The sequence below is a fragment of the Mobula hypostoma genome, chromosome 3 (genome assembly GCF_963921235.1).
Source record: "Mobula hypostoma chromosome 3, sMobHyp1.1, whole genome shotgun sequence".
Lineage (NCBI taxonomy): Eukaryota > Metazoa > Chordata > Chondrichthyes > Myliobatiformes > Myliobatidae > Mobula > Mobula hypostoma.
The window spans coordinates 30,938,092-30,961,073 of record NC_086099.1 but is presented as its reverse complement, the minus strand read 5'-3'; the positions used below and the strand labels follow the sequence as shown (position 1 = coordinate 30,961,073).

At 41.5% G+C, this 22,982-nt stretch overlaps 1 protein-coding gene across 3 annotated transcripts in view; it reads right to left on the bottom strand.

Annotated features, from left to right (window-relative positions):
• Positions 1-22,982, bottom strand: part of npr3 (natriuretic peptide receptor 3) — an 82,380-nt gene that overhangs the window by 39,660 nt on the left and 19,738 nt on the right. For all 3 annotated transcript variants that reach the window (XM_063042844.1, XM_063042845.1, XM_063042846.1), the window contains exon 3: positions 21,828-22,000. In XM_063042844.1, the coding sequence (XP_062898914.1) occupies positions 21,828-22,000 (173 nt within the window). The remainder of the gene's footprint in view (positions 1-21,827; positions 22,001-22,982) is intronic.

Below are 22,982 nucleotides of genomic sequence, written 5' to 3'. Positions count from 1 at the left end.
AAAATCACTAACAAAGTATTACATACACCCTTGGAGGTGGGGGGGGGGATATGGTTATTGCGGGGGGTTGGGGGTGCTACCTCCCTGAAATGAGTTTTTGCAAGGTGGGATGTCTGTGAAATGAAAACAGAACCTGCAGGAAATACTCAGCAGGTCAGGCAGCATCTGTAGAGGGAGAAAATGAATTCAACTTTCAGACTGTTGACCTCTGTCTGGTTTAATTTAGCATTTCCTGCATCTGCATTTACTGTTCTTCGTGTCTTTTCCCAAAACATCTGTATCTCCTTGTTGAAAATCATACTGCCAATAAAAAGATGTTCATCTTCATACATAACATTCAGTCCTGACTCAATATTCCATTGTAATTTTAGCAAGAGCATGCCAAAATAGTCTGGATTTAGTTTGATGTCAATACTACTGAAAGTTTGTGTAACCGCTCTGTAACGCTCATTTCTAAGATGGCAGCACACACGGCTGCCGCAGCTTCACCGGGTCCAACCAAGGGTGTAATTGTTTATCCTTTACATCTTTTTTTACAATCACAAGACACTGCTGGATATTCAGAACATCAGGCCTACCCCACTAGCCAGTAGCCGGATAGCAATGGAGCTGGGCTCGTTGAGGCGCCTGGACTTGCTGCGTACAGTTGTGCGGAGACGGCACCCGGTTCAAGAAATGGTGCAATTGATGGTCTAAGGCATTTTTATTCTGATGTAAGGACACGGTTAGACATTGGCAACGTAGAATACTGCAAGTCTGGTTCACGAGACCAGACCAATGATAGGGGAGCTGCATTGCCTTGGTTGCAGTGCAGCTGAAGTACCTTCAATAACTCCAAAAGACTGAGGTTTGGTAAAATACTGAAAGGCTTTTATTCGCTGTACAATACGACCTCCATGGTGAGTGTCTGCCCCCGGACTGAGGGGGGTGGGGGGGGGGCAAGGCGAAACACCTTTATACAGGAATGTGGGAGGAGCCACAGGGGCAGTCAGCCGAGGGGCGTGTCCAGACAGTTAACCCAGTTACAACATATATACATGGTTTACCACAGTGGCCCAGGCCCTCATGCTGCAATGAATGTAGCCTGTTGCTGCCACCCAGGAGAGGAGACACCAGAGGCAGTGTGGGTGAGAGCAGAGGGCTCTGCGGGCATACTGGAATCTGCCTGATTATAGGGTGGCCCCTCTCACTGGTGCTGCCCCCTAGTGTTCAGTCAGTGGAAGACAAGTTGGATTGTGTTCATCTGCACTAACTGCACTAACGTGTGATGAGGAACTGCTGTGCGCTTGTTCTTGCAGAATTGTAGCTCCCGGACAACATCCCATGCACCATCAATCTACAGGCTGTGCCACTCAAGGACTGGGGCTATATTATTTCTTGGGAATGTCTGTTTTTCTGCTATTGTAACTACATGTGCTATGTGTTGTGTGCTTTGTCTGATGGGGAGTACTGTATTTTGCACCTTGGCCCCAGAGGAACACTTGTTTTGTTTGGCTGTAGTTATGTGTATGCTGAATGCCGATTAAACCTGAACTTGAACTCGAACTCCTTGCTTTAGTGAACTCTATCCTTGCTGTTTTTGGCCCTGATTAAACAAACAAACAGAAGACAACAGAAAACATTTCACATCTGTTAAATCTTGGAAGTTTTATATTTAGTTTGTATGTGACTTATGGAAGATTAAAGAGCACAAGCTAATAGCTCAAATTATGTGAAATTACTCTGTTTTCAAAATTGTATGCCAAAATGCTCCACACAATTTTTATTTTAATTCTGTTGCTTTTCTGCATCTTTTTCACTATATGTCGGATAAATAAAAAAATAAGCCTGTGCTCAGTTTGAATCATGATTGCATGAAATTAGCAGGTGTAGATCTATATCCAAGTGGTATTCTTCAAGTACAAATGAGGACAATTGAAGTTAACAGGCTGAGCAGAGAGAACCGCCAAACTCTCCTCTTCCTCACCCCGTGTCCCTACACATTTTCCGTAATAGCTATTGTACAGTATTTGTGAATGAGAACACTTTCCTTGGGCAGAGTGCTGAGAGAAGCAATAACACTTCAAAAGTCATTGTACATCAAAGACATCACTGGGTTCAACTCTGTTATGCTGGGCTTTATGATTCAGCAATATACATACAGCTTGCTGCACTTGTCAGAGTCATAGCCAGGGCATCTCTCCCAAGAGCTCTTTAAAATAAACCCTAATTCATCAAAATTAACCACAGTCTCAGAAAAGCGGTTTCCATCATCAAGGACCCCCACTACCCAGGACATTGTTACCATCAGGAAGGAGGTACAGAAGTCTGTACGCACACTCTCAGCAGTTCAGGAACAGCTATCCGACTTCTGAATGGACATTGTACGCTACCTCTCTACTTCTTTTCAAATTTCTGTTTTTGAACTATTTATCTTAATTTAACTTTTTAATATACATATATGTACTTAATGTAATTCAGTTTTTTTCCTGTATTATCATGTATTGCATTGTACCGCTACTGCAAAGTTAACAAATCTCACCACATATGCCAGTGACATTAAACGTGATTCTGATTCTGAGTTTTTGAAATCTTTATATTGATTATGAACTGTAAAATGTAATGTAATTAGTGCACATCATCCACTGGAGAAAATGTTAAGAAAAACTATTAAAAGTCAAAACAAAATAGTGGCTTTTGAGAAAACTATTGGAATCATGAAAGGAAATCCATGAATGGAGAAATTTATGAAGGGAGTTTGAATGTGTCAGTGCAGACCTCCGATAAGACCTGTAGAGGAGGTCTGTGTGTCTACATCAATAACAGCTAGTGTGTGAATGCCTTGGTAGTAACGTCCCACTGCTCACCGCAGACAGAATCTTCAATAGTGAAGTGCAGTCTCCTTGACTTACTGAGGGAGTTCGCTGCCATTGTGACTGTTGCTGTTAACATCCCTCCCACACCCATGCTAGTGCTGGGAAGCACTGCAGGAGCTCCACAGCACCATCTGCGACCTCCAAGCCTCTCACCTTGGTGGTTTCTTTATGGCTGCTGGTCAATTCAATCATGCCAACTTAAAAACAGTCCTGCCAAAGTTCTACTAGCATGTCATCTTCACAACCAGAGGAGAGAATATATTAGATCTGGTCTATACCAACATTCGTGGAGAATGTTGACTTCAAGACTGCCCCCTGCCCCCACTAAGATACTCAAACTACATAACTATTTTCTTACCATCCCTGCCTACAGACCACTGACTAAACGAGCCAAACCAGTTCACAGAGAGATCAGGACCTGGCCAGAAGGTGCCACCTCAGTTCTGCAGGATCGTTTCAAACACATGGATGGCGCATATTCATGGAGGCAGCTACCTATGATCAGCACCTCAACATCGATGGATAACACACATAAAATAGTGGAGGAACTTAACAGGCCGGGCAACATCTATGGAAATTAATTTACAGTTGACATTTCAGGAGGAGACACTTCATTAATCAGACCTAGTCCTGATAAAGTGTTGCGGCCCAAAACGCCAGTCGTTTATTCATTTCCATAGACGCTGCCTGACCTGCTGAGTTCCTCCAACATTTTGCAAGTGTTGCTCTGGAAATCCAGCATCTGCAGGTTCTCTTGTGAATATGTCAGATCAGGGATTGCCCACAAAGGAAAATGCATTGAGGACATTACCCTGATTAAATACTGCGTTGTCGGTGCAAATCAGAAAGCACGGCTGACTGCACAGGTTCGTGCACTGCTTAGGGATCAGCGTGCTTTCTTCAGGTTGGGGATAAGATGACTGTAAGGCCAGCAAGAGCCGTGCTGGTCTGTGCCATCAGGAAGGCAAAGTGTGGGTACTCACCCAAAATTCACAGCAAATTTTGTGACACGCGGTGCACGTACAAACATACAAACCACAAAAGATGACAATTCCACCCTAGGCATCAACAACAACAAAGCCTCCCTTCCTGAAAGGCTGAATGCCTTCTATGCAAGATTTGACGCAATAAATGTTGCGACGTTGAGGAAAGTCCTCTCTCCTATGAGAAGCAGGCATCATATGAGGCCACAGCTGAGGTGAGGAGAATCTAAGCCAGGGTAAACTCACGTAAAGCTGTGGAACCAGACAACATCCCGTAACTGGTCAGGTGCTGAGGGACTGTGGCCCAGCTAACAGGGGCCTTAACGAAAACCTTTAACATCTCTTTGCAGCCATCCACTGCCCCTGCAGACTTCAAGGCAGCCACCATCATTCTGGTGCCAAAGAGAGCAACAGTAACTGGCCTACACGATTACCACCCAGAATCACTGACCTCAACAACAACCATGAAGTGTTTTGAGCGGCTGGTAAAGGATCTTATAAAATCCTACCTTCCAGTTACCTTGCAACACAGACAAAATGCTGGAAGAACTCAGCAGGCCAGGCAGCATCTATGGAAAAAAGTACAGTCGACATTTCGAGCCAAGACACTTCAGTGGGAAAGAGCTTTGAAGGGTCTCGGCCCGAAATATCAACTATACCTTTTACCATAGATGCTGCCTGGCCTGCTGAGTTCCTCCAGCATCTGCTGTGTGCCACTTGGATTTCCAGCATCTGCAGATTTTCTCTTGTTTGCAGTTACATTGGACCCTTTCCAGTTTGCCTATTGCTCAAACAGATCCACTGATGAAACTGTAGCCTCAGCCCTCCATTTGGTCCTGTCCCTCCTAAATGATGCCTCATATGCTCGGATGTTGTTCATCGACTTTAGCTCAGCAGTTAACAGGATCATCCCTCAGAGGTTGATAGGGAAATTTTCCAATCTAGGACTCAATCCTCCTCTCTGCAACTGGATCTTGGACATCTTGACAGAAAGACCCCAGTCATTCTGAGTTTGCAGCAATACCTCAAGCTTTGTCACACTGAGCACTGGTGTCCCCAGGGCTCTGTGCTCAGCCCACTACTTTTCATGCTACTGACTCATGACTCCACTAATACATCCAGCTCAAACTGCATCATTAAGTTCATTTGATGATATAACAGTGGTTGGCCTCATTGGCAACAGCGATGAGTCGCATACAGAGAGGCTTGTCAAATGGTGTGAGAGTAACAACCTGTGTCTCAATGTGGACAAGACAAAAGCGAGTTGATTATGGACTTCAGGAAGGTGGAGGTCGACCTCTCTCAATTGCACATCAATGGCTCTGCCACGGAGAGAGTGAAGATCACAAAGTTCCTTGGTGTGCACATAGCAAACTATCTAATCTGGTGCCACAACACCTCCTCATTAGTCAAGAAGGCACAGCAGCAACTACACTTTTTGAGGAAATTGAGGTGTGCAAGGCTGCCCTGCCCCCATTCTAACAACTTTTTCCAGGAGCACCATCGAGTGTGTCCTGTATGGCTGCATCATTATGTGATCAAGAAGCTGCCTCAAGACCCTACAGCGGATAGTAAAAACTGCCAAGAGTATCACTGCGATATACTGGTGCCAGAGGCAGTTTAGATTCACAAGTTTGGGTTTTAGAATTGTCCTTTCAAAAGTGGTGAAAAATTTGATTTAGATTCTTTGGAGGTTAGAAGAATGAGGAATGATCTTACAGAAACATATACAGTAAGATCCTGGATGAGGGTAGATGTAAAATGTTTCTATTAGTGAGAAAGTCTTGAACAAAGAGACATACAATAGTTACCGTCATTTTAAACTGAGGTGCATAGGAACTTCTCACTGACATACACAACAAATTTTAAGTGTCAATGTTGATGTGTTGAGATGGTGAGAAAGTGATGGGGCCCTTCAGCATACATACAAAATCCTGCATAGATTCTGGATGGTTGCGCTGAGAGCTCCATGTAGATGTGATGCAAAAATTAATGGTCCTCCTAAACAAACTACCACAACTTCAGAAGTGAAAATACAAAATTCTGAAAGCACTTATCATCTGTGAAATGACTGTTTTGTTTTAAGTTCACTGAAATGTAGACTCTGTTTTTCGCTCCACCGCTGCTCTTTATCCTGCTGAGTGTTTCCAAGATTCTCCGCTTTATTTCATTCTTCGCCTTATGTTTTTATGATGCTTTCCTTACAGTATTGCATGGTTAAATAAAAATTAAAATTCTGCATTCCTTAACCATGCTTTAATACAAGAAATCGCTCCAACCCTTAGGACACTTTTCTGTGCTTCAATGCAAATGCTTAACTCAAGCGTTCTGCTTAAGTTATGGATGAAAGGATGAGAATAATCATCTTAGACTATGCTCTTGAAAATGCAGTTTAGGCAGCACCATACTTTGTTCAGTTAATTTGGTATAATCCTGCTTCAATGGCACTCTGACCACTGAAAGGAGCTATTCACTGTGACAAATTATCCAATGTCATTCTGAAGAATTCCTTCCTATTATAATTGCAGGAGGCACAAAAGCCTGTCTATCAGTAGTCAGCACTTGCCTTAAATATATGAAAGAACAAGTCACGCATTTATGATTTGATATGTTTCGACATTCTTTGCAGCAAATTAGTTACAAATGGGGTTGTAACTTATTAGCATACCTGTAAAATCCCCATTTATCACAGAGGGCAACAAGAGATCAGCATGATGTAATGTTTTCCACAGATTCCAGAGAGTTTCATTGCTGAATGACGGAAGTCACATCCCAAACTTGGGTACATTTACAGCTAACCTTTTCTTGAAAGAAAACATGTGCTTCAATAGTAAAATGATTTCTGATTTACATTTTCTTTCTGCTTTGATTTACCTTACTTTTTTGTTTTAAAACTGAACATACAAACCGCTTCGCCAAAGCACAGTGAGGCCACTCTCAGGTTGGATGGGCAAAACCTATGTTCCATTTGGATAGCCTCCAACCTGATGGCATGAACATTAATTTCTCAAACTTGCGGTAATGCCCCACCTTCACCATTCCCATTTCCCTCTCCACCTCATCTCCTTAACCTGCCTATCACCTCCCTCTGCTGCCCCTCCCTCTTCCCTTCTTCCGTGGTCTTCTACCCTCTCCTATCAGATTCCCTCTTCTCCAGCCCTTCTTTTATCTCTTTCGCCTATCAGCTTCCCAGCTCTTTACTTCAACCCCTCCCCTCTCCTAGTTTCACCTATCACCTACAACCTTGTACATCTCCCTCTCCTCACCCCATTTTCTGGCTCTAACTTTTCATCTTTTTTTCCAGTCCTGATGAAGGGTCTCGAACCAAAACATCGACTGCTTCCTCTTTCTCACAGATACTGCCGGGCCTGCTGAGTTCCTCCAGATTCTGTTTGTGTTGCCGACACAAATTTGATTAACTAAATTTGCTGAGTTGTATATGCATATCTCTGTTGATGGGGAAAGTGGTGTAGCCAGGGCCCAGCATGTCAGACTAATTTTTTTAATCTTGTTTTTTTTTTATCATGCTTCTAAGCACAGGTACAAAAGTAATGGAGTGGTTAAGGAGAACTTGTGAGCAAGTTCCAAAAAAAATTGAATTCCTACTTCACCAAGAGAAGTTAAAAATACATCTGCTGACCATGAAAGCTGCTGGACAGCTATTAAACCCAAATAGTTCAAGAATGAAATTTACCCGACCTTTGTGAGATTCAGACTTTGTACCACAGGCAGTATCATTTTCTTAGAAATTCATTAGCACAAAATGTAGTATATAAATGCATCGGAGAATTATACTCTAACTCTGAAATTCATACCGTCTGCAAAAACTGTCCTTCAATTTATGATGTATTACCACTTAAGGCAATTACAGCTATTTTGCGTGATGTGGTCCCACAGATGACATTCCCAGTTAATCTATTTTGACTTATGTTGATTGAAAAAGGGTTGTGTGATGTAACACCTACAGAACTTCATGTTCTCACTTGTACTGGTGAATCATTCACTGGATGCGCCAATCAGAAGCTTTAGATAAATCTAGCACTCCGAAAGTTCAAAAAGTTCATGTTCAAAGTAATTATATGATCAAAGTACATATGTGTATACCCTGAGATTCATTTTCTTGCAGGTATTTACAGATGAACAAAAAATATAACAGAATCAATGAAAACTACACATAATAACTGACAAATAACCAATGTGCAAAAGAACGACCAAACCATTCTGCTCATTTTCCACTCATTACTTTTAAATGAAATCATTAGATGGAAGCTTTTGGGAGTTGCTGTTGTAGTTTCCAATGTACAAGCCCAAGTAGACAAGCACTTGAACCAATCAAGGAATTTTTGATAAAATTACCTATTGCAGTCAGATTAAAAGGAATTTGTGTAACTTTTTTTTCTTGGTTAGCTTTGTTTATTGTTCTAGTTTATATCCGTACATGCACCTTCACCATATTGAGGACCTTATCACAGCCAACGGGAGTCAAGCCAGGCTGCTTATGATTTATTGGCCATCTGACATTTCCTCTTTTCCTGTCTGAAAGTAATTGGCCTTCTCTTGAGCCTCAACAACTTGCACATTACTAAGATTAACGACTCACTTAGCTAAACACTTGAATAAGTGCAGCCTCTTCCTCACATCCTGGATCTCACGGCTTTTGCATCCTTTAGCTTGGCATGTATTTAAAGGCACTTATAACTTAATATTTGTAATGTCAAACACTATCGACAACATAATGTCATTCTTTTATGAACTTATTCTCTACTGCAAATGAGTAGTATAAATGCTTACCATCACAACACCTCTTATTAAAATCCAGCCATATCTGGCCACTTATATTTGCTATCTGAATGCTAATTTAATCCTTAAAATATACCTGATTTTCTTGAGCTCTCACCATATTTCAAGTTCAAGTTTAATCATCGTTCAACCATTACATGTATACAGCTAAATGAAACGGTGTTCCTTCAGGGCCAAGGTGCGAAACGCCGTACACACAGGCAAATACAGTCACACAGCACATATTGTTATGCTGGCACATACAGTCACAAAATAATATTAGCACAGGTCCCTGACTGGTATGACCAGAAAATTAGTGGTGCATGGAATGATGTCCTGGAGACATGTTTCTGCAAGAAACAGAAGTCCTTCTGAAAAGTCACCCATTTGTCTCCGGTCCGTCCGCCACAACAGACAGAATCTCCCAGTAGCCACCCACTTCAATTCTGCTTCCCATTCCCATTCAGATATGTCCATACATGGCCTCCTCTACTGCCATGATGAGGCTAAACTCAGGTTGGAGGAGCAACACCTCATATACCGTCTAGGTAGTCTCCAGCCCCTTGGTATATACATAGAATTCTCCAACTTCCGGTAATTCCCTCCCCCTCCCTTCCCCTATCCCTATGTCACTCTGCCCCCTCCCTCAGCTGCCTATCACCTCCCTCATGGTTCCGCCTCCTTCTACTACCCATTGTGCTTTCCCCTATTCCTCCTTCATCATTCCTGCCTATCCCTTCCCTGCTTCCCCTCCCCCACCCCTTTATCTTTTCCCTTACTGGTTTCTCACCTGGTACCTACCAGCCTTCTCCTTCCCACCCTCCCCCCACCTTCTTTATAGGGCCTCTGCCCCTTCCCGCTACAGTCCTTACGAAGGGTTCCGGCCCGAAACGTCGACTGATCATCTCCACGGATGCTGCCTGACCTGCTGAGTTCCTCCAGCGTGTTGTGAGTGTTACCCATTTGTCTTTGGAAGCCACCTGACGTTAGCCTCCAAAGCACAATTTTTTTATGTGCAATGAAAAAAAGAAAAGCATTTTTCTATGGTTGAGAATATTTCAGCTCTTCCATTTGTGCCAGCCAGCATATTGCTTTGTGACATCTGTGGGATGTTAGATAAGTAAAGGTTATATTGAATAATTCTGATATAATTGTCATTGTCATGCGTCAACTGCAGGGCTGCAGGCAGTCACAAACCCCCTCCATCTGTGTGCTAATGCACTTAAATCGAATTGAAATGAAATGGCTGGATGTATCAGTTAAACTGTACTTCTTTAAAGAATTCCGAGTGTAATTGAAATGTACATTCTAAATGGTCTTAATTAATCCTTGCCATATTGCTCTTTTTCTAAGTACTTACTTCAGCTACTGAGTTTTGCTGAATTAAAACAAAGTTACAAATCAAATGGTTCTGCGTGGCCCACAGCTAAAGAAAAAGGAGGCAGCACAGGTTTGCAATTCTGGACCAAATCATAGAATGAATGAGTTTTATTCCATTTCACTGAGTGGTAATAGTTTTTTGAACTTTTGATTCTGGTCAAACAAGCTATAGTACTGTGGGTTTTAATATGTCAGCTGTGGTGTAAATGGTAACATGATCACCCATGAGTCAGAAGAAAATGTTCTCAAACCTCATGGCAAAGCTTGGATATTAAAATCTCAGCTGTCAGTTCAGTTTTACATTGCTGAGATGCTGACTTTAGGATATGACAGTAAATTAAATGCTTGTCAACTTGGGTAGATTCAACTTAGGTAGATAATCTTTTGGAAAAATGGAGGAAATTCATCACCACACATCTTAGCCAATTTAGTTCTTTAATCATTGACATTGAAATAGATTACGTCTGATCATTACTGACTTCTTATTTGTTACAACAATATTTGCAAATGAAAAGTGCATCATTTGTAGTGAAATGTTTGAGTTCCCTGAAAACAAAGAGATTATTCCTTTCTTAACTGGTTCAAATCCAAATTGCTGGACTGACCCTAACTGATACAGTCATAAGGCCATAGAGCACTACAGCACAGAAACAGGCCCTTCAGACCATCTAGTCCATGTCAATATTATTCTGCCTAGTCCCATCTACCCACACCTGGACTCCAGCTCTCCATACCCCTCTCACCAGCGTACCTCTCCTAACTTCTCTTAAATGTTGAAGACCACATTCACTGCTTCTGTTGGAAGCTCATTCCACACTTGCACTACCCACCGTGTGAAGAAATTCCCCCTCAGCTTCCACTTAAATATTTCATCTTTCACCCTTAACCTATGATCTCCAGGTTTGGTCTCGCCTCACTTCAGCGGAAAAAGCCGTCGTGTTTACTGTATCAATACTCCTTACTTCAGCACTTCATTTGTACTGCCCTTCCTTGATACTATCAAACCTGATAAACTCATTACTGTATCTCTAGGTAGCATCAAAGGCTTTCTTTTATTAATTGTTTATTGTACATCACTAATTTCCCCTGAATTGGTGAATACGGCGGCACATATTCACCCCTCTGTGGCAAACAGGAAGGCTCTACAATGGACAGTCAAAACTGCCCAACGCATCACTGACCTCAGCCAACCTGCCATCAAGGACCCACATACAGAAAGGTGCCGGAGAAAAGGGTCAGTAATGTCATAAAGGATCCCACCCACCCTGCTCATGGACTATTTGTCCCACTCCCATCAGGGAGGACCATCAGACTCAAAAACAGTTACTTTCCCCAAGCAGTAATGTGATCAATACCTCCACCCACTAACCCACACCGCCACACCCCCAAACTCCACTACTTTATCTTGTGTGGGTTTTTTTGCACTGCATCAGATCTGGAGTAACAATTATTTCATTTCCCTTTACATTTGTGTGTAGGAAATTAAATTAAACAATTTTGAATACCGATCAGGTAAGAATGATGGTCTCCTGAGATTTTCATGCATAACAATCTCTCGAGTTTTCAGACAATGGGGCAAATAACACAAAGAAAAATGCAGTGAGCAGCAGTTTTGTGGACAAAAACACCTTCATTAATGAGAGAGGTCAGAGGAGAATGGTCAGATTGGGTCGAGTTGACAGGAAGGTGAAAGTAATTGAAATGGCCATGGGTTACAATAGAGGTGTGCAGAGAGCATCTCTGAATGCACAGCATACTGAACCTTGAAGCCGATGGGCCACAACAACAGATGACCACAAAATACACTCAGTTGCCATTTATTTGGTACAAGTGGCTACTGAGTGTAATTTCAAGTTTATTTGGCTCTAAGTATCTCTTTATTTATTCAGAAACCTAAAAAATTTAAGATCCCAGATTGCTGTAGTTAATAAAGACAGAAGGTGAGGTCCATCCAGCATCAGTGGCTACTTTGTGATGGGAAGAAAGTAGAAGAGGGACACAGATATGAACAAAATAACAACAGAATAGAGTATAAAAGCTATTACATCACTGACTAAATAAAAGCAAGAGTGACTGCCATACTGAAGCATGATTCAGGGGCTCGAGGAAACTAATTACCAATCAGGGAAGCTTTTACCAGTTTTCTCTGCAGGAGATCCATCTAACAGCTTACCAGGATAGTCTGTCTGAACTGTGTGAGTCACAACATATGTAAATGTCAATATCACAAAGATATTCATGTCCTGACCTGCCGAGTAAAAACCATGCGACATGCGGGTAGAATGTGACAGCCCACTGTTCTACCGTCAAAAATGTAGCATTGTGCTCCAAAGCTTTCTTGAAATGGCATAGGCTCCTCCCGCAATAAATAAACTCTCTCACACTGAAGGCAATCTCTTGATATTAAAAATGAATTGTGCTCTGTAAAACTCTTCATTGGTTATCCCATTTCCAGTTCGGATGAGACCAAAGTTGACAGGAAGTCACAGGAATTCCCTCCATTCGCTCCACTGCTCTGCCTTCCAGCAAACTAAAATCAAACCTTGAACCGTTTTGGCCCAAAACGTTGACTGTACTCTTTTCCTAGATGCTGCCTAGCCTGCCAAGTTCCTCCAGCATTTTGTGTGCGTTGCACAAATTTCCAGCATCTACAGATTTTATGAATTGATTATGAAATCTTTTTTTTTTCACTTCTGCATTTCAGGTGAAGGGTCCTTGAACAAAATCATTGGCCCTGCTTCTCTCAACCAAACCCCCCACACACCTCAACCTTTGTCCTCAACCAATGGCGCCTGACCTGCTGAGTGTTCCTTGCATAGTCTACTTTTATAATGGAAGGACATGTTCAAAAGTTCTGATCAGCCTGAAACAGTAATTAAACGTCTTTCTTTGCTGCTACTGCTTATGGAGCTAGATATTTCCAGCAGAGAGTCGCAGAGCACTACATCACACAAACAAGTCTTCTGGCCCATCTATTCTGTGTGAGTCTATTATTCTCCCTAGTCCCATTGACCAGCACCTGGACCGGAGCCCATAGAGTCATACACTAGTTCCCAACAGATTCCCAGTATTTGTTGTACTTTTTTTTGATGATAATAACAAGGCTAGATGAAGCAGGTTGGGAGGAAGGCTTGTATGGTGCTTTGACTACTTGGGTTGAATGATTTGTTCCCCGAGTGTAACTTCTGTGTAATTCTATGTAATTCTATAAATTTTCTCTTTTTAAGATTTGCTGTACTTGTCACATGTACATCAATGTGTCGCTTGGGTCAAATGAAATCAGCAAGGACTGCATTGGGCGGTCTCACGCGTTGCCACGCTTCCAGTGCCAACATAGTAGGCCCTCAGCTCTCTAAACCTAACCTTTATTTCTTTGGAATGTGAGAGGAAACCTATGCAGTCGCGGGGAGATTGTACAAGCCCCTCACAGGCAGCAGCAGGCATCGAACCCCGACCTTTCAACTGGTGCTGTAACCGCTACGCCACTGAGCTCTGGCAAACTCGATGATCTGTTATCAAAACTCGGCAGTTCTGCAGCACTTCAGGTCACCATTAATGATTAGCCAGTCTTGATGACTCATCATCTGGAGCCGGAGAGTTATAACTGTGAGTAGTTGCACAGATAACCTCACAAACTAATACAGTAATGGGTAGAATGACCCTAAATAGGCAAACATAGTGAGACGTACTAATGCTTTTTTGCTGATAAAGTGAACAGTTCTAGCTGTTTGAACTCCCAACCACACAGTTGTACACAAGGGGTTGCTAACCCCTTGTCAATATTAACCTGCATGTAGTCTCTCTGGACTTACGAAACGTACAGTATCCCTAGACCACTCAAACAGTTATTTTACTTTATGTATTTTAAACGGCTTGATTTAAAGATCTGCATATACAATTACAAAATTCCATGTGCACAGTCATAAAGGGTCGAAGGACATTATTTGATCATTGTGTCTATGTAGTCTTTGAAAGCAATATCCAATGGGTCCCTTGTTCTCTCTTGCCCAGTGGCCTTGCAAATTTCTCTATTTCAAACTTAGTTCCAACTCTCTTTGAAAGTCACCATGTGATCTGCTTGCATTAACTTTTCAGGCAATGATTCCATCCAGATGATGAATGAATTCACTATATTAAAAATAAACACTCTTTATTGTTCACTGGAATTTTTGACAATTGCCTTATAATCTGAAAAATTAACTTTGTGCTGAATATGTCAAGCTCCAAAGAACTAAGAAAGTTTACACTATCTTTGTAATCTTTTTTGTACTTGAATGTATATTACACTCATATTAATAGACTTTATTAATGCAGACATTGCATTACATATGTCAAAAGCAGGCTCAGTTATAAATGTGCACTTAATTCTAAACTTCAGCGATGAAAACTAGAATGAAGTAAATTCCCCAGACAGAGCTGAACTTCAGACGTTCATTTAACTTTTTTACTTCAAATTAATAATGATCTATGACTCCATTACTACCCAAATGCAAAATATTTTCTACGTCACTACCTTCCACATGAAGAAATCTTCTAATCTCTCCCCTACAAACACATGGGATAGAAGACTGTGAAATTCTATCCTTGCTGTGCCATTATTTGCTATCAATTTACATAGATGGGAAAAAAAATGTAAGCTACCACACACTCAGTTTTCCAGAGGTCCTTCACTTTTTTTATCTATTTAGAAATACAGCATGGCAGCAGATCTTTCTGGGCCAAAGAGCTTGCAAACGCCCAATTACATCCATGTAACCTACTCACCTACAGACTCAATAAACTACTAACCCGTATGCCTTTGGAATGTGGTAAGAAACCAGAGACCGCGAGGAACACATGGTCACGGGCAGAATGTATAATCTCCTTATGGACACTAGTAGAGTCAAACCCGGGTTGCTGGTACAGTAAGTGTCATGCTAACCACTACACCACTGTACTGCCACATCTATAGCAAAACCAGTCCACAGGCTTAAAACATTTGCAACAGATTTGTTTCTTATTGACCATTTTTACGATAGTGTAAACAAACATTTCCAAAGAAAAATTGTTGTGTAATTTCGACCACAAGACAATGGAGCAGAATTAGGCCATTCAGCCCATTGAGCCTGTTCCACCATTTGATCATGGCTGATCCATTTCCCTCTCCACCCCATTCTCCTGCCTTTCATACCCTGATTTATCAAGAATCTATCAACCTCCACCTCAACTACACTCAATGACTTGATCTCCACAGCCGCCTGTGGCAATGAATTCCAGAGATTCACTGCCCTCTGGCTAAATAATCTGTCTAGGCCACTCTTTCCAGGCCTTTCAGCATTCAATAGGTTTCAATGAGATCCCACCCCCCCCCCCATGTTCTTCTAAATTCCAGTGAGTACAGGCCCAGAGCAATCAAACACTCCTCATATGATAAGACTTTCAATCTCTGAATCATTTTTGTGAGCTTCCTTTGAACACTCTCCAATATTAGCAGATTCTTTCTTAGATAAGGGGCCCAAAACTGATCACTATACTCCAAGTGAGGCCTCACCAGTGCCTTCTAAAACCTCAGCATTACATCCTTGTTATTATATTTTAGTCATCTCAAAAAGAATTCTAACATTGTATCTACCTTCCTCACCACCGTCTCAACGTGTAAATTAACTTTCAGGGAATTTTGCACAAGGACTTCCAAGTTCCTTTGCACCTCAGATATTTGAATTTTCTCCCCGCTTACAGAATAGTCTAGGCTTTTATTCCTTCTACCAAACTACGTGACAATACATTTCGACACTGTATTCCATCTGCCATTTCTTTGCCCATTCTCCTAATCTGTCCAAGTCGTTCTGCAGCTCCCCCCCCCACAGCTTCCTCAACACTACCTGCCCCTCCACCTATCTTCGTATCACCTGCAAAGTTGGCCACAGAGTCATCAATTCAGTCATCCAGATCCTTAACATGCAACATAGGAAGGGTATACTGGCTTTGGAGGCGTTACAGAGGAGGTTCACCAGGTTGATTCCAGGGATGAGGGGGTTAGACTATGAGGAGAGGTTGAGTCACCTGGGACTGTACTTGCTGGAATTCAGAAGAAGGAGAGGAGATCTTATAGAAACATATAAAATTATGAAAGGGATAGATAAGATAGAGGCAGGAAAGTTGTTTCCACTTGTAGGTGAGACTAGAACCAGGGGACATAGACACAAGATTTGGTGGAGTCGACTTAGGACAGAGTTGAAGAGGAACTGCTTTTCCCAGACAGTGGTGAATCTGTGAAATTCTCAGTCCAATGAAGCAGTGAGGCTTTCTCAGTAAAAATATTTCAGACAAGGTTCGATAGATTTTTGCATAGTAGGGGAATTAAAGGTTATGTGGAAAAGGTAGGTAGGTGGAGATAATTCCGTGGCCAGATCAGCCATGACCTTATTGAATGGCAGAACAGGCTCGACGGGCCAGATGGCCTACTCCTGCTCATATTTCTTATGTTCTTATTATGTTCTAATATAAAAAGAAGCGGTCCCAATACTGACCCCTGCGGAACCCCACAAGTCACCAGCAGCCAATCAGAAAAGACTCCCTTTATTCCAACTCTTTGCCTCTTGCTCTATCCATGTTATAGTTTTTCTTCTAATAACCAGCCAGACAATCTGGCACCTTGTGGCACCTTGGCAAAGGCCTTTTGAAAATCTAAGTACACAATTCTCTTTTGTTTCTCCTGCTTGTTATTTCCTCAAAGAATTCCAACAGATTTTGTCAGGCAAGATTTTCCCTTTAGGAAACCATGCTGGCTTTGGCCTATTTTATCATCTGCTTCCAAGTACCCTGAAACCTCATACTTCGCAATTGACTCCAACATCTTCCCAACAACTGAGGTCATTCTAAATGGCCTATAATTTTCTTTCTTCTGCCTCCCTCCCTTCTTGAAGGATGGAGTCAGTGACATTTGCAATTTTCCAGTCTATAAGACCAGAAGACAAAGGAGCAGCATTAGGCCATTTGGTCCATTGAGTATGCTCTGCCATTCCATCATGGTTGATTTATTATCCCTCTCCATCCCATTCTCCTGTCTTTGACACCCTGATTAATCAAGAACCTATCAACCTCCATCTTAAGTACACCCAATGACCTGGCCTACACAGCCGTCTGTGGCAATAAGTTCCTCAGAATCACCACCTTCTGGCTAAAGGAATTTTTTCCCCTATCTGTTCTAAATGGACAACCCTCTATTCTGAGGCTGCATATGCTGGTCCTAGACTCCCCTGCTATAGGAAACATCTTTTCCATATCCAATCTACTAATGCCTTACAATATTCAATATGCTTCTATTAGATTCCACCCTCATTCCTCTAAACTCCAGTGAGTACAGGCCCAGAGCCAACAGCGAATAATCCAGGGATTACTCTCATGAACCTCCTCTGGACTCTTCCCAAGGCCGGCACATCCTTTAGACCATAAGACACAGGAGCAGAATTGGGCCATTCAGCCCATCAAGTCTGCTCCACCATTCCATTAAGGCTGACGCTGGACCCCACTCAACCCTATACACCTGCATTCTCACCATATCCTTTGATGCCCTGACCAATCAGGAAACTATCAACTTCCACTTTAAATATACCCATAGACTTGGCTTCCACTGCAGTCTGAGCATTCCACAGATTCAATATCTCCTCGGGTCCTCAATTTCCTCACCTGCAGACACCAGTCAGTTTGGATTGGCAACATCTCCTCCACAATCTCCATCAGCACAGGTGTTCCTCCGTGAGGATATGTGCTTAGCCCCCTGCTCTGCTTGCTTTACACCTATGACTGTATGGCATATTCAAGTTTGCTGACAACACCACTATCGTAGGCCGAATCTAAAGTAGTGACGAGTCAGCGTATAGGAGGGAGACTGAAAATCTGGCTGAATGGTGCCGTCACCCGATGTCAGCAAGACCAAGGAGATGATTATTGACTCCAGGAGGAGGAATCCAGAGGTCCATGAGCCAGTCCTCATCGGGGATCAGAGGTAAAGAAGCTCAGCAACTTTAAGTTCCGTGGTGTTATTATTGCAGAAGACCTGTACTCGCCCAACAACGTAGGTGCAATTTTGAAAAAAGCATGGAAGCACCTCTACTTCCTGAGGAGTTTGTGAAGGTTCAGCATGATATCTAAAACTTTGACAAACCTCTGTACGTGTGTGGTGAAGAGTGTATTGACTGGCTGCATCACAGCCTGGTATGGAAACACCAATGCCCTTGAACAGAAAATCCCACAATAAGTAATGGAAACGGCCCAGTCCATAACAGGTAAGTCCCTCCCCACCATTGACCACATCTACACGTAGCGTTGTCACAGAAAAGCAGCATCTATCATCAGGGACCCCTACCACCTAGGTCATCCTCTCTTGTCGCTGCTGCCATCAGGAACAAGGTACAGAAGCCTCATGGATCACACCAGCAAGCTCAGGAATAGTTATTAGCCATCAACCTTCAAGCTTTTGAAACAAAGGGGATAACTTCATTTGCCCCATCTCTGAAATGTACCTGCAATCTATGGACTCATTTTCAAGGACTCTTCATCTCATGTTCTCAATATTTATTGCTTATTTATTTATTATTATTTTTTCTTCTTTTGCATTTTCATAGTTTGTTGTCTTTTGCACACTGGTTGTGCACCCAGTTGGTGCAGCCTTTCACTGATTATATTATGGTTATTAGATTTATTGAGTATGCCCACAAGGAAATTAATGTCAATGTTGTATATGCTGACATATATGTATTTTGATAATAAGTTTACTTTAAGCTTTAATAATAGAGTCCAACATCTTCCCAGCCACTGAGGTCAGGCTAACTGGCCAATAATTTCCTTTCCCTCAATCTCTCACTGCTGCAATGGGAGGTTCCCAACTGTTTCATTGGGGCAACAATCATACCAGTTCCTAAGAAGAGCAGGGTGAGCTGCCTCAACAACTATTGCCCAGCTGCACGTACAATTACCGTGATGAGTGGTTGGTCAAGGCTAAAATCAACTCCTGCCTAAGTAAGGACATGGATCCACTACAATTTGCCTGTCACCACAATAGGTTTACTATGGATGCAATATCAGTGGCTCTCCACTCAGCCTTTCACCACCTCAAAACAACAATACCTACATCAGGCTGCTGTTTATTGAACACAGTTCAGCGTTCAACACCATCCCACCCTCAGTACTAATCAACAAGCTCCAAAACCTGGACCTCTGTACCTCTCTCTGCAACTAGATCCTTGATTTCCTCATCAGGAGACCACAGTCTGTGCAGATTGGAAATAACATCTCCTCCTTGCTGACAATCAACAGTGGCATACCGCAAGGATCCACTGCACTGGTCCCTCTACACTTTGTGGCTAGGCACAGCTCAAACACCAGATATAAATTTGCCAATGTTAACAGAATATTGTTGACAGAATTTCAGATGGTGATGAAGAGGTGTACAGGAGAGAGATACATCAGTGGGTTGAGTGGTGTCACAACACAAACTTGCACTCAACCTCAGTCCTGACGAAGTGTTCCTGCCCGAAACGTCGACCGATCTTTTCCACGGATGCTGCCCGACCTGCTGAGTTCCTCCAGCGCGTTGTGAGTGTTGCACTCAACATCAGTAAGACCAAAAAAATTGATTGTGGACTTCAAGAAGGGGAAGTCAAGAGATCACACACCGAGGGATCAGCTTTGGAATGCGGGGGAAGTAGTCTCAAGTTCCTGGTGTCAATATTTTTGAAGATTTATCCTGGGACATGCCCTTTTCTCATTGCTATCAACAGGGACAAGGAACAAAAGCCTGAAGATACACACTCAACATTTTAGGAACAGCTGCTTCCTCTCTGCCATCAGATTTCTGAATGGATAATGAACCAATGTACACTGCCTCAAAGTTTTATCTCTCTCTTTTTGAACTACTTATTTAATTTATATATTCTTTTCTCATCCCTTATGGGTGGTGTGTAGGTGTATTTTTTTTCTTCAATCTCAGGTCCTCAACCAGAGGCCTGGGAGCTTGAGGAGTCAATGCAGTACCCTTGCAGTTCCTAGTAGTGTGCTCTTCTGGGCCGAGATCTCAGATGTTGTTCCTGCGATTTGTTGGAATCACTCTCCCAGTCCAGGTGTCACAGCTCCAAGTGTTCCTATCACCACCAGGATTACTCTGGCTTTAACCATCCACATCCTTTCTATCTGCTCTTTCAAGCCCTGGTATTTCTCCAGCTTCTCATATTCTTTCTTCCTGAAGTTACTGTCATTTGGGATTGCCTCATCTATTACTGTTCCTTGTCCAGTATTACTATGTCTGTTTGGTTGACCAGTGCCTGCTTATCAGTCTGTATTCTGTTAAGCAAACTTCTGATAAGCAGATATACATAATTTATTTATAGTCATAAATTTATAGTTATTTTTATTATGTATTACATTGTACTGCTGCAGCAAAACAGCTAATTTCATGACATATGCCAATGATATTAAACCTGATTCTCATTCTGGATGTTCTAATTAGAACATAGACTACTACAGCACATTAAAAGCCCTCTGGTCTTTGATGTTGAGCTGATCTTACAACCTACTGTAAGATTAATCTAACCCCTCGTACATAGCCCTAAATTAGTGCTTAATTTGAATGCCCCTCCAATCGTTGGAAAAGATCCAACATAAGAATTTCATTGGAATTACATAGGGTAGCATGGTAGCATAGTGGTTAGCACAACACTTTACTATGCCAGTGATCTGGGTTCAATTCCTGCTGTTGTCTGTAAGGAGTTTGCACCTCCTGTGACTGTATGGGATTCCTCTGGGTGCTCCAGTTTCCTCCTACAGTCCAATGATGTACCAGTTGGTAGGTTAATTGGACATTATAAATTGTCCTGTGATTAGGCTAGGGTTATATCAAGTATTGCTGGACGGCATGGCTCGAAGGGGTCATTCTGTGCAGTATTTCAATGGTTCATTCATTATCAAAGTATACAACTTTGAATTCTTCTTCTCTGGGTAGCCATGAAAGCAAGAAAGAAACGAAAGATAGCAGGAGCAATAAATCTTAAAAAATAACTAAGTCTAAATCCAGCTCCGTGGTGAAGAGCTTTAGCACTAACCCCATGTACACTGCAAGATGAAGCTCAGAGGGTATCCTTTACAAACTGACATAACATTTCTGCTTTAGCTATTCTTAAAAAAAGTCAGCATGCTCTTCAGTTTCCAGTCAAAATTCACCCACATACTCAAACATAAAATCTTCCATGAACAGCACAAGTTATTACTGATTATTTTATTTTTGTTTTAATAAAATGAATTTTTTACATATGTGGGGTGATATCAATCATCTGGAGAATCTATGAGGAAAGACTCTATGACTCTGAGCAAACAACAGTCTGTATCAATCACCTGAGATAGAATCAATCTTCAAACAGACAATTATAACTTGCAAACAGGCAATTTTCTAAAATCATACACTATTTTCTAGCTTTCCATTCTTGATGGCCTTAATAGACATATTTTAAATTTGAGGGTCTTGGACAACTAAGTTTTCTTGCCAGTTATCAAAAATTTTCAAGATTACACTCATCATTTTTCCAAAGTATATATTTATAATATAAATCAGCATTGTTTTTGCAGTCACCATACACTCTGCCCTACATTTAATTTATTAAAGAAATTATTTCACTGTGCTAAAAAATGATGAAGTAACTCTCAGATATTGTTTTGTCTGGTTCACTGTCCTAGTCTGCCGCTGGATACATTCACAAATCAACCTAAATTGATTCTATCATTCACCTTCCAGAACCAAGTGTCTGTTAGAACAATAGAACAATTAAATTTCTTTAAATTAAATGACAGACTTACGTACATTATCATCTTCATATGTCAAATCATACTGATGGAGAGATCTGTTTTTCATATCGGCAGCAAACTTGTCAAACTCTGGCTTTGCCGTCTTTAGTAGAGTCACAGTCTGAAGTGACTGGTAAGCTTGTTTTGCTTCAAGATCAAATTTATCTCCTTGTTTCCATGAGCCATTTCCTAAGAAGAAAATAAAAGATTTTACTTTATAATAATACAATCTTATTTTACTGTTTGAATATAATTATCTACTTCAGTTACTTAAAACAATTAATTAATATAAATACTAATTTATTTAAAATCAGCTTTGTGTTACACCTAAAGCTGGCAAAAAAAGTGCAAGAAATTGATTAACTATAAATGTGATATTACTATTACTGCTAGCAACAAAATTACAATAAGTAAATGTTTTACTTTAATGGTATAGAATAGACATAGAAGGTAATAACAAGGCTTCTGTGTATCACATTATCTTACAGAAGGTCAGTTGGCATGGCAACTGCTCTGCACATGACCACAAGAAACTGCAGAGAGAGAAGTGGACACAGCTCAGCACATCACAGGAACCAGCTTCCCCTCTGTGGATTCTGCCTGAGTGATGTAACCAGCATAATCAAAGACCTTACCCACCCTCTCACCCATTCTCTCTTCCCCCATCTCCCATCAAGCAGAAGGTACAAAAGCCTGAAAGCCAATACCAGCAGGTTCAAGGGCAGCTTCTATCCCACTGTTAGCAGACTATTAAAAAGACCTCCTGTACAATAAGATGAACTCTGAGCTTCAGAATCTTCCTCTTGGCCTTACAATCTACCTCGTTATCATCTTGCACATTATCATTGACCTGCACTGTACTTCTTTGGTTAAAAAAATTACAGTTTATTCTGCTTCGTTATTGTATTAACTTATCCTAGCATAATGCATTGTGTATGATTTATTCTGTATTAATAGTACACAAGACAAACTTCACTATATCTTGGTATCTGTGACAATAATGAACCAAAACCTTGGTTATTGTAATGGAGAACTAGATCAATTTGTGTCTTTTTTTGTGCAAATTGCTCAAGAATCAAATTGACCACAATAGGTTAATGCCAGCTTGAAATCACTTCCAGGTGAAACAGAACCTACTGGGAATCAGTGTCAACTATTTCCTGGTGCTAAT